The 13,609-nt window shown below is 38.3% G+C and overlaps 1 protein-coding gene across 14 annotated transcripts in view; it reads right to left on the bottom strand.

Moving 5' to 3' along the window:
* BCAS3 (BCAS3 microtubule associated cell migration factor) overlaps window positions 1–13,609 on the bottom strand; it is a 361,207-nt gene that overhangs the window by 279,290 nt on the left and 68,308 nt on the right. For all 14 annotated transcript variants that reach the window (XM_057407125.1, XM_057407127.1, XM_057407119.1 and 11 more), the window contains 3 exons: window positions 12,554–12,630; window positions 10,716–10,799; window positions 4,319–4,489 (listed from right to left, as the gene is read on the bottom strand). In XM_057407125.1, coding sequence (XP_057263108.1) covers window positions 4,319–4,489; window positions 10,716–10,799; window positions 12,554–12,630 — 332 coding nt within the window. The remainder of the gene's footprint in view (window positions 1–4,318; window positions 4,490–10,715; window positions 10,800–12,553; window positions 12,631–13,609) is intronic.

Below are 13,609 nucleotides of genomic sequence, written 5' to 3'. Positions count from 1 at the left end.
ATTTGAAACCATGAAAAGATCAACATGCCATCTTGGGTTTGTAAGCTGTTTCTTAAAGATTTCCTCAGGTATTTTCCTGAATCTTGGATGAGCTGTGAGAGCAACACTCATCAATCACAGCGCTCTATCAAAAGCCCTGAGAATCGAGTTTTGGATTTTCAAATGACCACATATTTCTCTGTCAACTAAATGTTAGATGTTTAACAGATTTACATTCAGGCACAAAGCTGGCGACTTTGGAGAGAGGTCATTATTGCAGCCTACATGTGGGTGGCCGAGTTGATGAATTAATTAAGAATACAGAAACAAAGGTCGAAAGAATATCATTTTTCTTTAAAACTCAGGCCACTAAAGGCTTACACATTTAATCCCGATCACTGAAGAAGAGGACATCTGCACAGCTTTTGTTTTATCCATTTCCACTAATTATCGGATTCAAACAAATAGTCACTGCATCTAGCTGAAAAGTTTGCTCACACTTCATCAGAAGGCAGTTTAAACAAGCACACAACCTTGTTAACATACTTGGGCTTGCCACAAAGTTACTCGGGCATCTTGATAACTATTTTTACTCCCTTTACAAACATATCACGACAGCCAACTTCAATAATTCTACATTCCTTTGCATTTCTTTAACTGTCTCATAATTCACATTTTCTTAACGTGCCACTGATTATGAAAGTAGGAGCTATCATACAAAGAACTGATGGGTATGAGATTTTACTACTGCATCTACATTCAGAAGGCTTATTAAAAAGATTTTCCCTACAGATTTAATCCTGCAAGATTACATTAGAAGATTTCTTTGGTCTTTAATTGTATATTTTCAGTGGTGAGCGAGCAGTTCGACCTCTGCGCAGTACATTTAATACATCGAGCTCCATCTCACATTCTTTATATTGCTACCTTTTAAATGGCAGATATAATAAAAACTGGGGAAAACACAGAGCTGTAGTTAGTCCTTCTGGCTTATGTCCAAAATATGTTCCTTAATTATCCTACTGGCAAACAAATCTGTATGTTTGTACACACGCACAGAGCAGCTCACTCCTTTAAAACCTGCGTTGCTGTGCTCAAGGTAAATGGATAGGCACATGCATCATTACTCTGCAAGCCTTCACATAGATATACTTAATAACAAAACCTCAACTGCTTCCCCACTGAAAAAGAAGTCCTTATTTCTCCTTCAAAAGGACCCATTTGCTCGCCTTAAGATTTACTGTCCTCTTCTTCCATTTTCTTTCTCTTTTTAAAACAGATTGCTTCCATTTATTTTTACTATTCATTACCTTAATGACATATTTTATCACTTAGAAATTTCATCACAACACCCAAATTCTTAGTCAGGCTACGCAGGTAGATAGAAATCTTTAGTGACCTGAAGGAGGTGAGGTACTCCTCTTACATTAGGAGTTCGCTGACGATAAGAAAACAACTCCTTTCTGCTTCTGAAACTCCATTTACGATCAGGCTGACAACCTCTGAAAACCATGCACACACACACAAGTACATTTACATAGTTGCCAGAAAAATCTCTAATGAAAGCGATGCAAGGCTTTCAAACTATTAATGCAGCCCAGAAAACACAAGTTGGCACTACTAATTCTTGTGGTGTACCACAAAGTTTAGGAAGACTGATGCTTGTAACGGGCACTGCCATCCAGCAGCATCCCTATCCAAGCAGCAGTGAATATTCCAAACCAGGAGGAAGCAAGAATGCCACCAAGTGCCTCTTTGTTCCCACCCAGATCTCTTATTTCTCCCTGGAATCTGAAAACTGGAATTATAAACCAATAATTTTAGAAAAATCACTGCCACACATCAGCAAGAAAACTGAGATTAAACTATGCCATGCTGCTGAACAGCACACACTTCAACACAGGTGAGGCTGAATGAACTCTGCATTACTCAATCTGCTCAGTCACTCTTTTATTTCAACCAGCATGGCAGTAACAGTGCAGTTTGGATGACCACTACCAGCAAACCAATTTACCACAGAGGAGTAAAACAACTACAGAAATTAATACAACGAGGAAAAACCTGTGTGGCTCAAAGAGCCATAGAGATTTTAAACCAGCACAATGCTCAACCACGAGTTTATAGTGAAGCCTACGAGCAAGCACATTTAGCTCAGCGAAATGACTCACATCATCTAAAGGTCAGGCTTGCTAAATTGCTTTCCTGAGCTGAAGCTTCACTCAGTTATGCTATAAAACCCAGCCAGGGCTGCCCAGCCAGCACAAAGAGGTGCCATCTGAACTAGAATGCCATTTCTCACAGGTCTGCCTGCTTCTATCAGCACACAGACATAGGATCCCTGCCAGGCACCTCAGGACACGGCAGCTCACACGATTGCTAAAATCATGTTCCAATGGAACTGTGTGTGCAGAAACTTCTGTTCCTACCTGGCTGGAGCGATGGACAAGAACTCAGTGGGGACACATGACACTCCTTGTATCAGAAAGTTCTTTACTGGGCCAAGGTCCAAGAAGAGTCTTTATTCAAACCATGTACAAATTGTATTTGGCTTTAATCAACTTTCCTTTTGCTAAATGCACATTTCTGTAAGAACTGATTGTTGAGAAATCTTCTGTACCATGAAATTCTAACAATGCAAATGAAAAATGATTTGATTTTTCCTGGAGAACCCCCACCCCCCCCAACTAGAGCTAGTCCTGAAAGTAAGTCTCAGCACTGAAAATAAATGATGAATTTTAAAACTCCAGATGACAACAATAGGAATGCGAGGCACAGAAACAACTCGGGTATCTAACTTAGAGCCTCCTCCCCTAGAGATTCAAGACAAAAATTATTTCCCTACAACTGATGGCTTATTTATGTTACAGCAGCACTATTTGGACAAGGCAAGCGTTATCATTTTTACAACTACTTTTCCATAGTGCCCTTTAGGCTTGATAGCTCCCTACTATTGCTAAGGTCAGAGGACAAGTTCATAAAACCTCTAAATCATACATAACAAGACTTAAAAACCTAAGATACATCTTTTTTTTTCCCCCTAGGCCCATGCAGAAGAATCAAAGCCCAGACAATGACCACCACAAGTAATGACCGCATTAAACACGGCTTCATGAGAAATTGATGAAGCAAAATATTTCTTTCTTTCTTTTTTTATCTGGCAGTATAAGAAGAGCCAAAAGAACCTTTTTTTTTTTCAGGAAATGAAAACAAACCCCAGTAGCCAAAAAAAATCAGTGATTTTAAGACTTCAAGATCTTAAGTAAAATACATTCCTTTTTTTATTCTCCTCTTTTTGCTTTTTCTCCGGTTTTAATTTTGCAAGAAAAGGCCGTTAACATTATATGAACGATCCATGTTCAATGTAACATTACTTGGCTAAGTACTTCCACAGCTAGCTCTCAGGAACAGCCACAGCTCAAGCAGCAGACTGGGGTTTTTGGTTTGCTCGGTTTCAAGTAAGATATTCTATTTTCCTTTTGTGTAAGAAAAGAGCTTCACTGCTGATTTGTCATTACTACTTAGTAACTTACCTGCAATAAGCATCATAAAAGTAGGGGAAGAGAAAAGAAACTGTTTTTCCTTTTTCTAAATTCAATAAATGTGAACATTAGTCTGTTTTACAGCCTGGTTACACAATAATGCAGTGCATGGGAGTCCTGCAAAAACACCCATTCCAGGACCAGACACTTCAACATTACCTGATTGTCAGAAACAAACAAACAGACGTGGCTATCCCCTCTGTCCTAAGGACACCTCAAAACAACTTCAAGTTGTGTGATAACGGCATGGATCTTTTAACAAATGATTTTGCCTGGCACACTGTCCTGTGTGTTGTTAGTACGAGAGTACATAGCATATCCCTCACAAACCAGCATCGTACTTGATTACACTTTAGTTTTGAAATGTCTCTAAAATCAGAAGCTTTTATACTGAATATCCAGCTCCACTCATCATCTTTTTTAAACTGGAATTCAACAATTCACCGTATTTCTAAACACCCACATTTTCCAGACACATTCTATATTAATAATCAGACTACATATACATTTCAACTGATCAGCATAAATCAACGTCAATTATGAACAAGTGTTAGCGAGACAGAATGTGACACTTCACACTTGATCTTGTCAAAGTGTCACATAAATATGTTCTAAGGACAATATATATTCTGGCTTAATTTCAGTCCCAAATAGGACTTTATCACAGCTGCTTGTGTCTGTAAAAGTTTTTGACCTAGCAAAAATCTCATCTCTTTTTCATTTTGTAAAGCATAAACCACATTTTCCTGCGACGTTTCTGACAATGAACGCACATTCTGTTTCGGTGCACACTGTATTACCTGCCCTTCTGCAACTGTCTCTGTGTCAATGATGGTGATGATTCCAGGCACCAGAGGACTTCGACGGATGTTGCTATGAGCTAAAATTTCTTCTTCAGTTGCTCCTGAGGGCAGCGTCCCTGTCAGCTGTGTAACTACTTTCCCAACCATCGTAAGTCCAGTCTTTATCGTCTATAAAGAGAACCAATAAATAATGTTTAAAGTTGGTTTATGGATCTCTCTTGATTTTTTTCTCAACAATATGAATATACAGCAATATGACTCTGCACACCAGAAGCAGACAAAAGAAATATTTTAATAAGTGATGCATAGGCTGCAAAAGGCTGTACAGAAAGAAACAGCTTGAAAAAATTTAGCATCCTATTGATTTGAAGTATTCACCTATATTTTGCAATTTAGCTTCCAAAACAGTCTTAAAAAAAAGAAATATTTTAATGTTGTCTAAATGTTATTTTTTTCTTTAACATTGTTATTTACTTACTCCAAGAGGCACAGAGCGTAGATAGTTATAAGAATCACATGGAGAAACCAAGATGAGTGTGTGCGGAGGGCAGCGTTACACACAGAAATACTTATAGCCGCTAATGCTTAATGCTGAAATAGTTATGTCTTCTGCACAACTGCAAGAGACATGGAATTGGGCCTTTGATAGATATGAGAGACACACTGATTCGTTTCTCAGCAATTATGCCTCTTGCAGCATTAAAACTGAATATGGGACTGAAACCCAGCAAAATTACGAACGCCATACTCCAGGTACTAGAAAGGACAGCTCTGTACAAAGTAGACCCATATCCCATTACAAACAATGTGACTTTCCACAGTCCGCATGTTTTCCAGATGGGGGTTTCAAAACATATTCACTGCACCAGCTTTTATAATCTAAAGATGCTGAAGATTGGTTTTATGTTGTTTGATTTTATGTGGAGAAAGAGCAAGGGTACCCACAGTGGGAGAGGCAGAGATTTAAAGAAAAACAACCCAAACTACAATGTTAAACATTTTCTCCTTGAATCAAGGACTGCGCCTTATTTGACGAGAAAGAATTGAGCTGATTTATAATGCAATATAAATAAGAAATAGCAAAAGAGATCAGAACGGAATGACACTGTAACAAGCCAATTCTTAACTAAAAAGACAAGCTAAGCTGCCTGCTAAATTGAAAAGGAAAAAACCGTACGCATCACAGGCTGAAACCAAGAAGCAGCCACAAATCAATTGCAACTGCTTTGTTTAGTGCTAAAATCTCAAACTGCAGTGATTAGAAAACACATTAGTGTTCATCAATTAGCAGCCAAACGTTTGTTTTAATAATTCATAGGAAATGACTTACACAAAGTCTGTTAGTGTGTTGTCAGGAAAACCTCTGAAGGGCCAACAGAATTAGGCGCCACACTGTATTGATGGCAAGATCTAGCCAGGAAGCCTGATTAACCTCTGAGATGCCTCAGCTGATGTACTTACCCCATTAATGCTAATGGAGATACTACCACTTAAAATCGAGCCGTGCCTTTATCACAGGAATGTCTTTGGGGTTTAAAGTCTTTAGTAATATCCTGCCATTTGTTTCTTATTATTTCTTTTTATACTCAGAGACAACAAATGAGAATAAAACTAATTTTAACAGCTGCAAATTCAGAAGACTGAAAAACGTAACGAAGCAGATAATGATATCCAAGGGACAGATCTAAGCCAGCCCCAGTGCCATCGCAGGAATGCATTTCAACTTTCCTTACAAAACCTGACACGGCAGTTTTCTGGCCAATAGATAAAATCATATAAAATGATAGTTTACGCAGCAGGAAAGAGAAATCAGTATAGGAATACTATATGGCAAAATACTATGTGGCAAGTTAAAAGACCAAGAATTGTAATTGACCTATTTTAGAAAGTATCTTTAATATTATAACAACAGAAATCGGATGACAAAGTGCCCATTATAAATTCATAGCGCTCCAGCAAAAAAATTAACATGCTTATCTAGCAAAATGAATTAGTGATACACGTTAGACTGTGACTGCGGGACTACTGAGAAGGAATAGGTGAACAAAGACGTGGCCGGGGCCATTAGCTCAGAAATATCAGTGCAAAACCATTACGGCACTCACTGCTTTGTGCTATGTGTATATTTGCAAAAACTTCCCTGGTAATCTTTAACCTTTCCCATGCCATATCAGCTGTCCCCTCTATCCATTAGAGCTAATGACCTTGCTCTCACATAAGCTGTTAGTACTCATTAAGAAGTTATCAGGTAACAAGAGAAAACAGATGCAGGCTTTGCTAAATCACTTTACCACTATAGGATTAAAAGATATGGAGAAAGAATCAACTAAAGAAGTTATGAGGTGAGAAGAACTTGGTTTATAATTTGACGCTAGACATTTGACAGACCAAATACATTTTAAATGAAATAGGTTAAAGTTTGCACTGTCCCAGTTCCTTTGCCAATGATGGGAACCTGCCGATGCAAACTTCTTTATAAATGAGAATATTTGATCCAGTTTCTCTTGTAAGCAGCAATGCACATTGTGCACACACACAAGTTATGTGTATGCTCACATGTACGCTATCTACTTAAAAATAAGACTGTTCACATTCCTTCAAATAGAAAGCCATATTTAGTTAAAATACATGTACGCACTCATACCTCACCTAATAGAAAAATAAGTAGAATTTGAATTAAAACTAAAATGCAGCCTGTTCTGTTCCAACAAAGTTCGTCTATTCTTCCAGTGACTAAACACTATTTTGTTCCTGTTTCTCGTAATAAACACATTTGACACAATTTATTTCTTTACAGATGAAAAATCTACAGAAAGCAGAAAGAGCTCCAAAAGATGTGCCCTGGTAGACAGCAGTATGCAGGGCTCGTGGTTAGCTTGAGCACAGCGAGCACACGATTGATTATAGATTCATGTTCAAACTAAATGTTTGCTGAAATGCTCGTGCTTCACAAAGATGTTTCCCTTCCCTGCTCTTGTTGCAGGTTCTGAAAAGAGATAGGATAGGGAAGAAACCTCTTAGGAAATTCATCTTAAACACCACGGCCAGTTTGACCACTCAGATACGCTAGGATAGGGAAGGTCTGCGCGAGCACCCCTCAAGCAGAGAATGAGCTGCAACATGACTCAAGCAGGGACATGGTGAGAGCAAACCTCTCTTCAATGAGACAAAGAATTAAAAACAAGCATGGGGACATGAGAACATCTTTTTCTATTTCCCCTTCCTTGCTGCATCCAAGATGAATAAATACAGATAATTATAATGAACAATTTTACATTTGGACACTTATTTCAAACCAGTCACCTGAATGTTCTCCCATCACTAATACTGTTAAGTAATACCGGGGTTTATTCCGAGAAAGACATCCTACAGCCATTTTACTGTGGTTTTCAGGTAGAGTGAAAAGAGTCTTTACACTATGAGGAAGAATATCTTCACGGTTTTCAAACACATCCACTTCTCTCTTTGCTCAGGATTTGCCTGAATTGGAATCTTGACACATTTTCTATTCCCAGAGATTTTCTGCTTGGCCAAATTAAAGAAGTTATCAGAGCCTTTTAGAATATGAACAGCCAGAAAGGCACCAAACACATGTGAGCAAATGAAAATAAGAGACTGAGCTGGAAAAAACGCATGGGCTTTTCCAGCAACAGCAGAAAGCAATGCTCTTGCGAGATGCATCAATTCCATGTTCAAAATAAAATCCTTCCAGAAAGTACCAAAGCAAACGGGAAGAAGATATAAAGGATTTCTTCATTATGTCACCAGAATAACAAGAGTTTTGGCACCAGTAAACAACACACTCCAACACGGTCACGATTTTGACCTTGGTATTCGTTACTCGGGTAACAGGGAGCTTCTGAGTATGAAGTTATTTGATTAAGGAAGAAATGTATTTGCTGCATCAACTGCAGCACACAGCAGAACCCCACACTGAGGAGAAACCCACCAGGACATTCAAAACCATTTCTCATCAAAGGGAATACCACTAAAGTAAATATTCTGTACTACCACTGAGACCTTCTACAGAGGATCTGAAAGGTAATTCTCTAAAGTGACCCTGTTGAAATTACTCTTTTCTCTCAGCTTTATCTTTCTGCTTTATGTGAAGGTTCTTTCACTTCCTTCAATAAGAAACTGGAACCCAAAGAAAAGGCTGTAACCCAAGATAATCTGACAAAACAAGAACTTTTATGGAACCACTTCTGAACCAAAGAGCAGCAGTGCAGGGAACAGAAAAGGACATCCACTTTCAAAACAGCTAAAACCTCTGCTGATCAAAGCAAAGGAATTACAAACCCTTGCAGGCTGATAAGATAGAACAGCAGTAGAGGTTTATAAATGAAGACTTACTTAAGCAAGGAGTGAAGTTCATGGTGAGGTAATGAGATGGGCAAAGACCAACAGATATCTGGGGTATATTAGTTGGCAACAAGACAGCCAGCATTTCAGTTATCAGAGATGAAAACAGGCTAGATAGTGAGCCACGATTCAATGAAATCAGTAATAAATCAAACACTTCAGATTTAGTGTTACACACTCAGGTATGAGTAACAAATTAACACAGTAAGGCTGAGGTATACTCAAATATTTAAAAACTATATTAGTATTTATCTATTACAGCAACATCTCAGAGCCAGTAGCGAGCAAAAGCAATATGCTATACAGAATACAAAGTACTATAGAGATTGTGTCCTCATGATAATCTGTTTCCCTAACTTTCACTACCACCTTATCTCTGTACAGAGGACAACAATCTTTCCTCTCCTATGACTATAAACACATTTTATCTTACTCATGCGACAGCACTACTTTGGTGTTTGCATACGTTCAGCTTAACATGGGATTTTCTGGATGATGATCACCATCTTGGTCCTCACTGGCTTTAAAACCTAGTTATCCAGAGTCTTTAGGGCTAAGGGCTGTGAAAGATCACAGAATCATCCTCTTTTAGATTTTTTTAGGCTGTTGAAACAGATTAAGCAGAATAGTGCTTAGTCTTCGATACCGAATGGAATGCTCTGACAATCACTATATGCTTTAAGAAAGCTTTGGCCTGTTTGCTCCTCTTCAGTTACGAGCAGGCTTGGCTTTGGCAGTACAGTGATCTGTTTGTAAGGTTTTACCACATCTGATCAAAACTGATCACGCCAAGCCAGTTGTTTTTTCAGTTATCTGTGCTGTAAAACCCATGTGATTGATGCTGAGATTGAAGGAGTTTGGGGAGATTTTCCCCTCCTGGTTTGGTTTTTCCCTGCTGGTGAAAGTGCGCAAAGAGACAGAGCAAATTTCAGATGTCTTCAGAACAGCAGCAATTCAAGTTCTCCTCAGCAATGTACAAAACTTGTGATTTTTCTCCTCCTCCAGCCACAATGAGACGGTGTCCAAAGCTATGCTAATAGAATATGTTTGTTTTCATGTTTTGTTTTCACATGAGATACCATGCCCTGTGTCTCTCTGTGGGTTCTTCTAACTGTTGTTTTCTTCAGTGACGCTGAGCTTTCTGTTCTGCGCTGTCATTTAATTCCTATTATTAGATTTGTTTTGTTGTGCATATCAGAAATGAAAAGGCTGGTGGTTAAACTGAAAGCTTGTAATCAGCACGAAGTTTGCCAGACGGTGCCAAAACTCACTTTTGTGAGTGCGTGTATGTGAAAGAGGAATTACTTGGCAAAATATTGCAGGCAAGTCCTTAAGGAAAGGAGGAGGTTATGGGGATAGTAAAACAACAGTTCTGTATACTCTTTGGCTCACTTAGCATTTTTCCAAGCCATGGTCATCTTTTGATACTATAAAACCCCAGACATTTCTCTGGAAAGAGAGGGATATTAGAACGTCATCTGAACTAAGAAACCTACGCAGTGCAACCTTTATGTAAACAGCCATTAATAAACTCTAACCTTCAAAGAAAGCTGCCAAGTAATTAATTAGCTCCAGTGCTGCGCTGTCATCCTTCGGAGAGATTAAAACACATAATGCTAGTGTGATTGAGTCCAAAAAGCACCAAGCACTTGTAAAGTCAGTTTTCATGATGCTAAAAGTCTAATAATTCACAAGGTTGATTTCTAATCATGTAAGCTTATAATATTATGAACAGCCATTACGCAAAACCATTTTACTATGATTTTCTATTAACAGGGGTCACTAATACAAATTGCTCCTTGTAACACATGAAATTTAGAACAGTCAGTTTAGAAGGACAGGAATACTTTGTGAAAAACAACAGCTACTCAGAGATCTGCAGGATCAGGACCTAAGGGCAGCATGTTTCTTACTGTGTTTTCCTCTCGTGTGAATGGGGGGGGGGGGGCGATGACACACTGTACAATTCAGCAGGGAAACCTAATAATTATCTTACATGCTAACCTCTCCCAGCAGCAGATGATGTACTCACTTTGGCAGCACTAATGACTGTGGCAGTGTAAGACTGAATGTTGTCTCCACAGGCTCCACCACGGGATTGATGGCATCGGATCAGCTACAAGAAGAAAGACAGCGACCGAGTAACTACTATTAAACTACACCAACCCATAACCCATTACCATAGCTCTTATTTATCATGTACAGTGGTGTGTTTTTTCCTACAAAGAGCAAAAAGCCCTGCTGAGACACTTAACCCCTTTTTATAATCTTCTGGGTGCCACCCAGACTGTCGCGTACTCAACTCCAGTTTTCAATTACAAGATGAGTAGTCACTAAGAATTCATAAACTTTGAAATGGTGGGATTTTTGGTCTGGCAGCAATACCACAAATAAATTTAAATAAATATAATCAAAAGCTTTAGCCATGTATATGTAACATTAAATATCAGACATTCTAAGAATCCGAGTGTGGCTTTCCCCTCCTTTTTATGACTAGCAAGCAAAGAGATGACAAAGGAAAATAGCTACTTTAAACTTCATGTTTAACAGAATGTACATGAGGTTTACTCTGTACTGCCTTCCTTCCAAATTAATAAATCAAAACAAGACTCTTTTACCTGCCATCAACCCACCAAAATAATGTTTGCCTTTGAATTCTAATTAACAATAGAATCTGTGATTCTGGCTAAATAAAATGGGAAAAGACCCCTATAGATAATTGTTGTTGTACACAGAACATGCTGCCCATTTAACTGGTTTAGCTAAAAGAAAATTAAATATTGCTGTAAGATGCTTTTATTTCGACACTTTCCTTTCCTGCTTAAATTTCATTATTTAAATAAAAATAGCTAAACTAGGGAGAAAGGGGAAGTCCGCAGTGAATACAACTGGGAACACACAAGCCATTTAAATTCCTTCTGTGATAGAATTCTTTTGCTGATCAGTGGCTTACATATTTGGCAGCAGGACTTCCTTAAATTCCAGGCTGACTGGTTAAGTTTTACACCGAGCCACTTAGGCACAGCATTAAAGGCAAAGCAGGCCTGAATTTGGAGAGAAATCAGTTGTGCTTGAAAAGGTGTGACAATAAATACATTTCTCAAGTCTGCCTCGAATAATTTCTGGTTCAGCTCTAGAAACAGCTATTCCAGTCGCAGGTGGAAGGGAGAAAGAACATCTGCTTTGAAATAAAAATCAAGCATAAGGAGTTGAATTTAAAGTCTTCAAACACTTTAAATACACAATCATTTCTCTGGCCTAGGGCTGGGTAAAAAGAGTGGCAATTTTTTTGCTCGGGCTCTATTTTCTTGCCTTCAGAAGTAAGAAAAATTGTGACAGTTTCATTTTTTTTCCCTAATATTTCCAGCAAATACATTAAAAAGTGGCCATTTGAATGTTATTTCCTAATCTCCAAAGTGCATTGCTTTGCTGTTTCAGAGAAACCCAGCGCCTCTGTCCAGACTCAGTTTCCTCAAGTAGAATTTAGGAATCCTCATGTGCCCACCTTTCAGAAGGGTCTATAATTAAGTGCTTTAAAATTTAAAATGAAAATGGGTTGATTATTGAGGGACCCCGCTGCTAACAGATGTTGGGAGTGGTCTTCTCTACCTGTGCTACTTACGTATTTCTGCCTTCCAAGTTCATGAGTTTAAATCAAATGTGCAGAGTGAAGACGGGACACGTATGAACACCAAAGCACAGTGTGGGGCAAAGATCAGGTCGCCATTGTTATGCAACTTCTCTTACAGATCATTTTTCTCTCATAGCTGTTTTCTGAGACTTTTTCTTCTCCTTATCCCCCCATATACAAAACCAGAATGGAATCTAGAACCAAAGAGACGTATTCTTCTAAATGAAACCTTTCCTTACCTTATTTTCTGCATAAGCAAGCCAGCGGCTTCCAAGCGCAATAGGGTTCATGTTTGGCCCTGGGCAAGGATAGCAGCCTGCAAAGTTTTAAAAGGCAACATTAAGAAATATCTTAATGACTTCTTACAAAGAATTTTATTTATTGCCAAGAAAACAAAAAGTCTAAACAAAAACCTTCCAATTGCCAATATCACTCAGTAAATGCTTGCATTTTTGTTCCTGAAGATAAGGCTGTGTTTAGAGGAGCTATTTTGAACAGTTAATTATGTGTAAATACTCGTTTCTCCTTATGTTTGCATTTTTTTAATGCCATTTCCATACAGCGGGTGAGGGGAATATTCAAGTTTGACTGGATTGGTTCTGTATATTCTCATTTTAATTAACTTGACTGACATCTTTCTGTTGGTCAACAGTTACGGTTCACTGCAAGCTCTTCCAGATTTCTGTGGTAAGAGAGGGTGTATTACACTTTTGGTTTTGTTTTTAATAATTCTATAAGCAAGCTCTTAGCCTGTGAAGATACTTCTGCAACCACTAAACTTTACACAGGGAGAGAACTGGTAATTCCTTTCAAATCAGTGAGAAAAGTTTCCATTGCTCACCTGCTTTTCATTACCCTTACGTTATCATTAAAACCAGATTTATACGTGAACACAGAATAGCAAATGATTTCTGAGTATTAAAAGGTGAAAATACCTGTAATAGAAAGCTACTGAAAGTAACTGTGAACAAAAATACGGCAGGGCTTAAAATGAATTGGGCCCATGTTAACTGCCACTTAAAATATTAAAGTCTGAATTAAAAGACTAAATGAATTTTTAAAAATCTCCCCAAATAACAGCCCAGAATTAACTGTTAAAACTAAAACCACAGAATTTAAAATTCTAGAAAACGATTTGATAATGCTTGAACAAAACGAAAAGCTTAAGTAAACCACAACTAGAAGCAGGAAGGTGACTGTCACCCTAACTGCTGTTACTGTCCTATTCCCATGTCCTGTCTCCCATCCCCTTGTTCTTCATCATTTTAGATTAAGCAATTTCAGACGGGTGGCTG

This window comes from Pezoporus wallicus, unplaced genomic scaffold, assembly GCF_028554395.1.
Source record: "Pezoporus wallicus isolate ANWC-B61680 ecotype Strahan unplaced genomic scaffold, APGP_CSIRO_Pwel_v1 contig_10389, whole genome shotgun sequence".
Taxonomy (NCBI): Eukaryota; Metazoa; Chordata; class Aves; order Psittaciformes; family Psittacidae; genus Pezoporus; species Pezoporus wallicus.
Note: the sequence above shows the minus strand (reverse complement) of the source record. Positions and strands in the feature narration are given on the sequence as shown.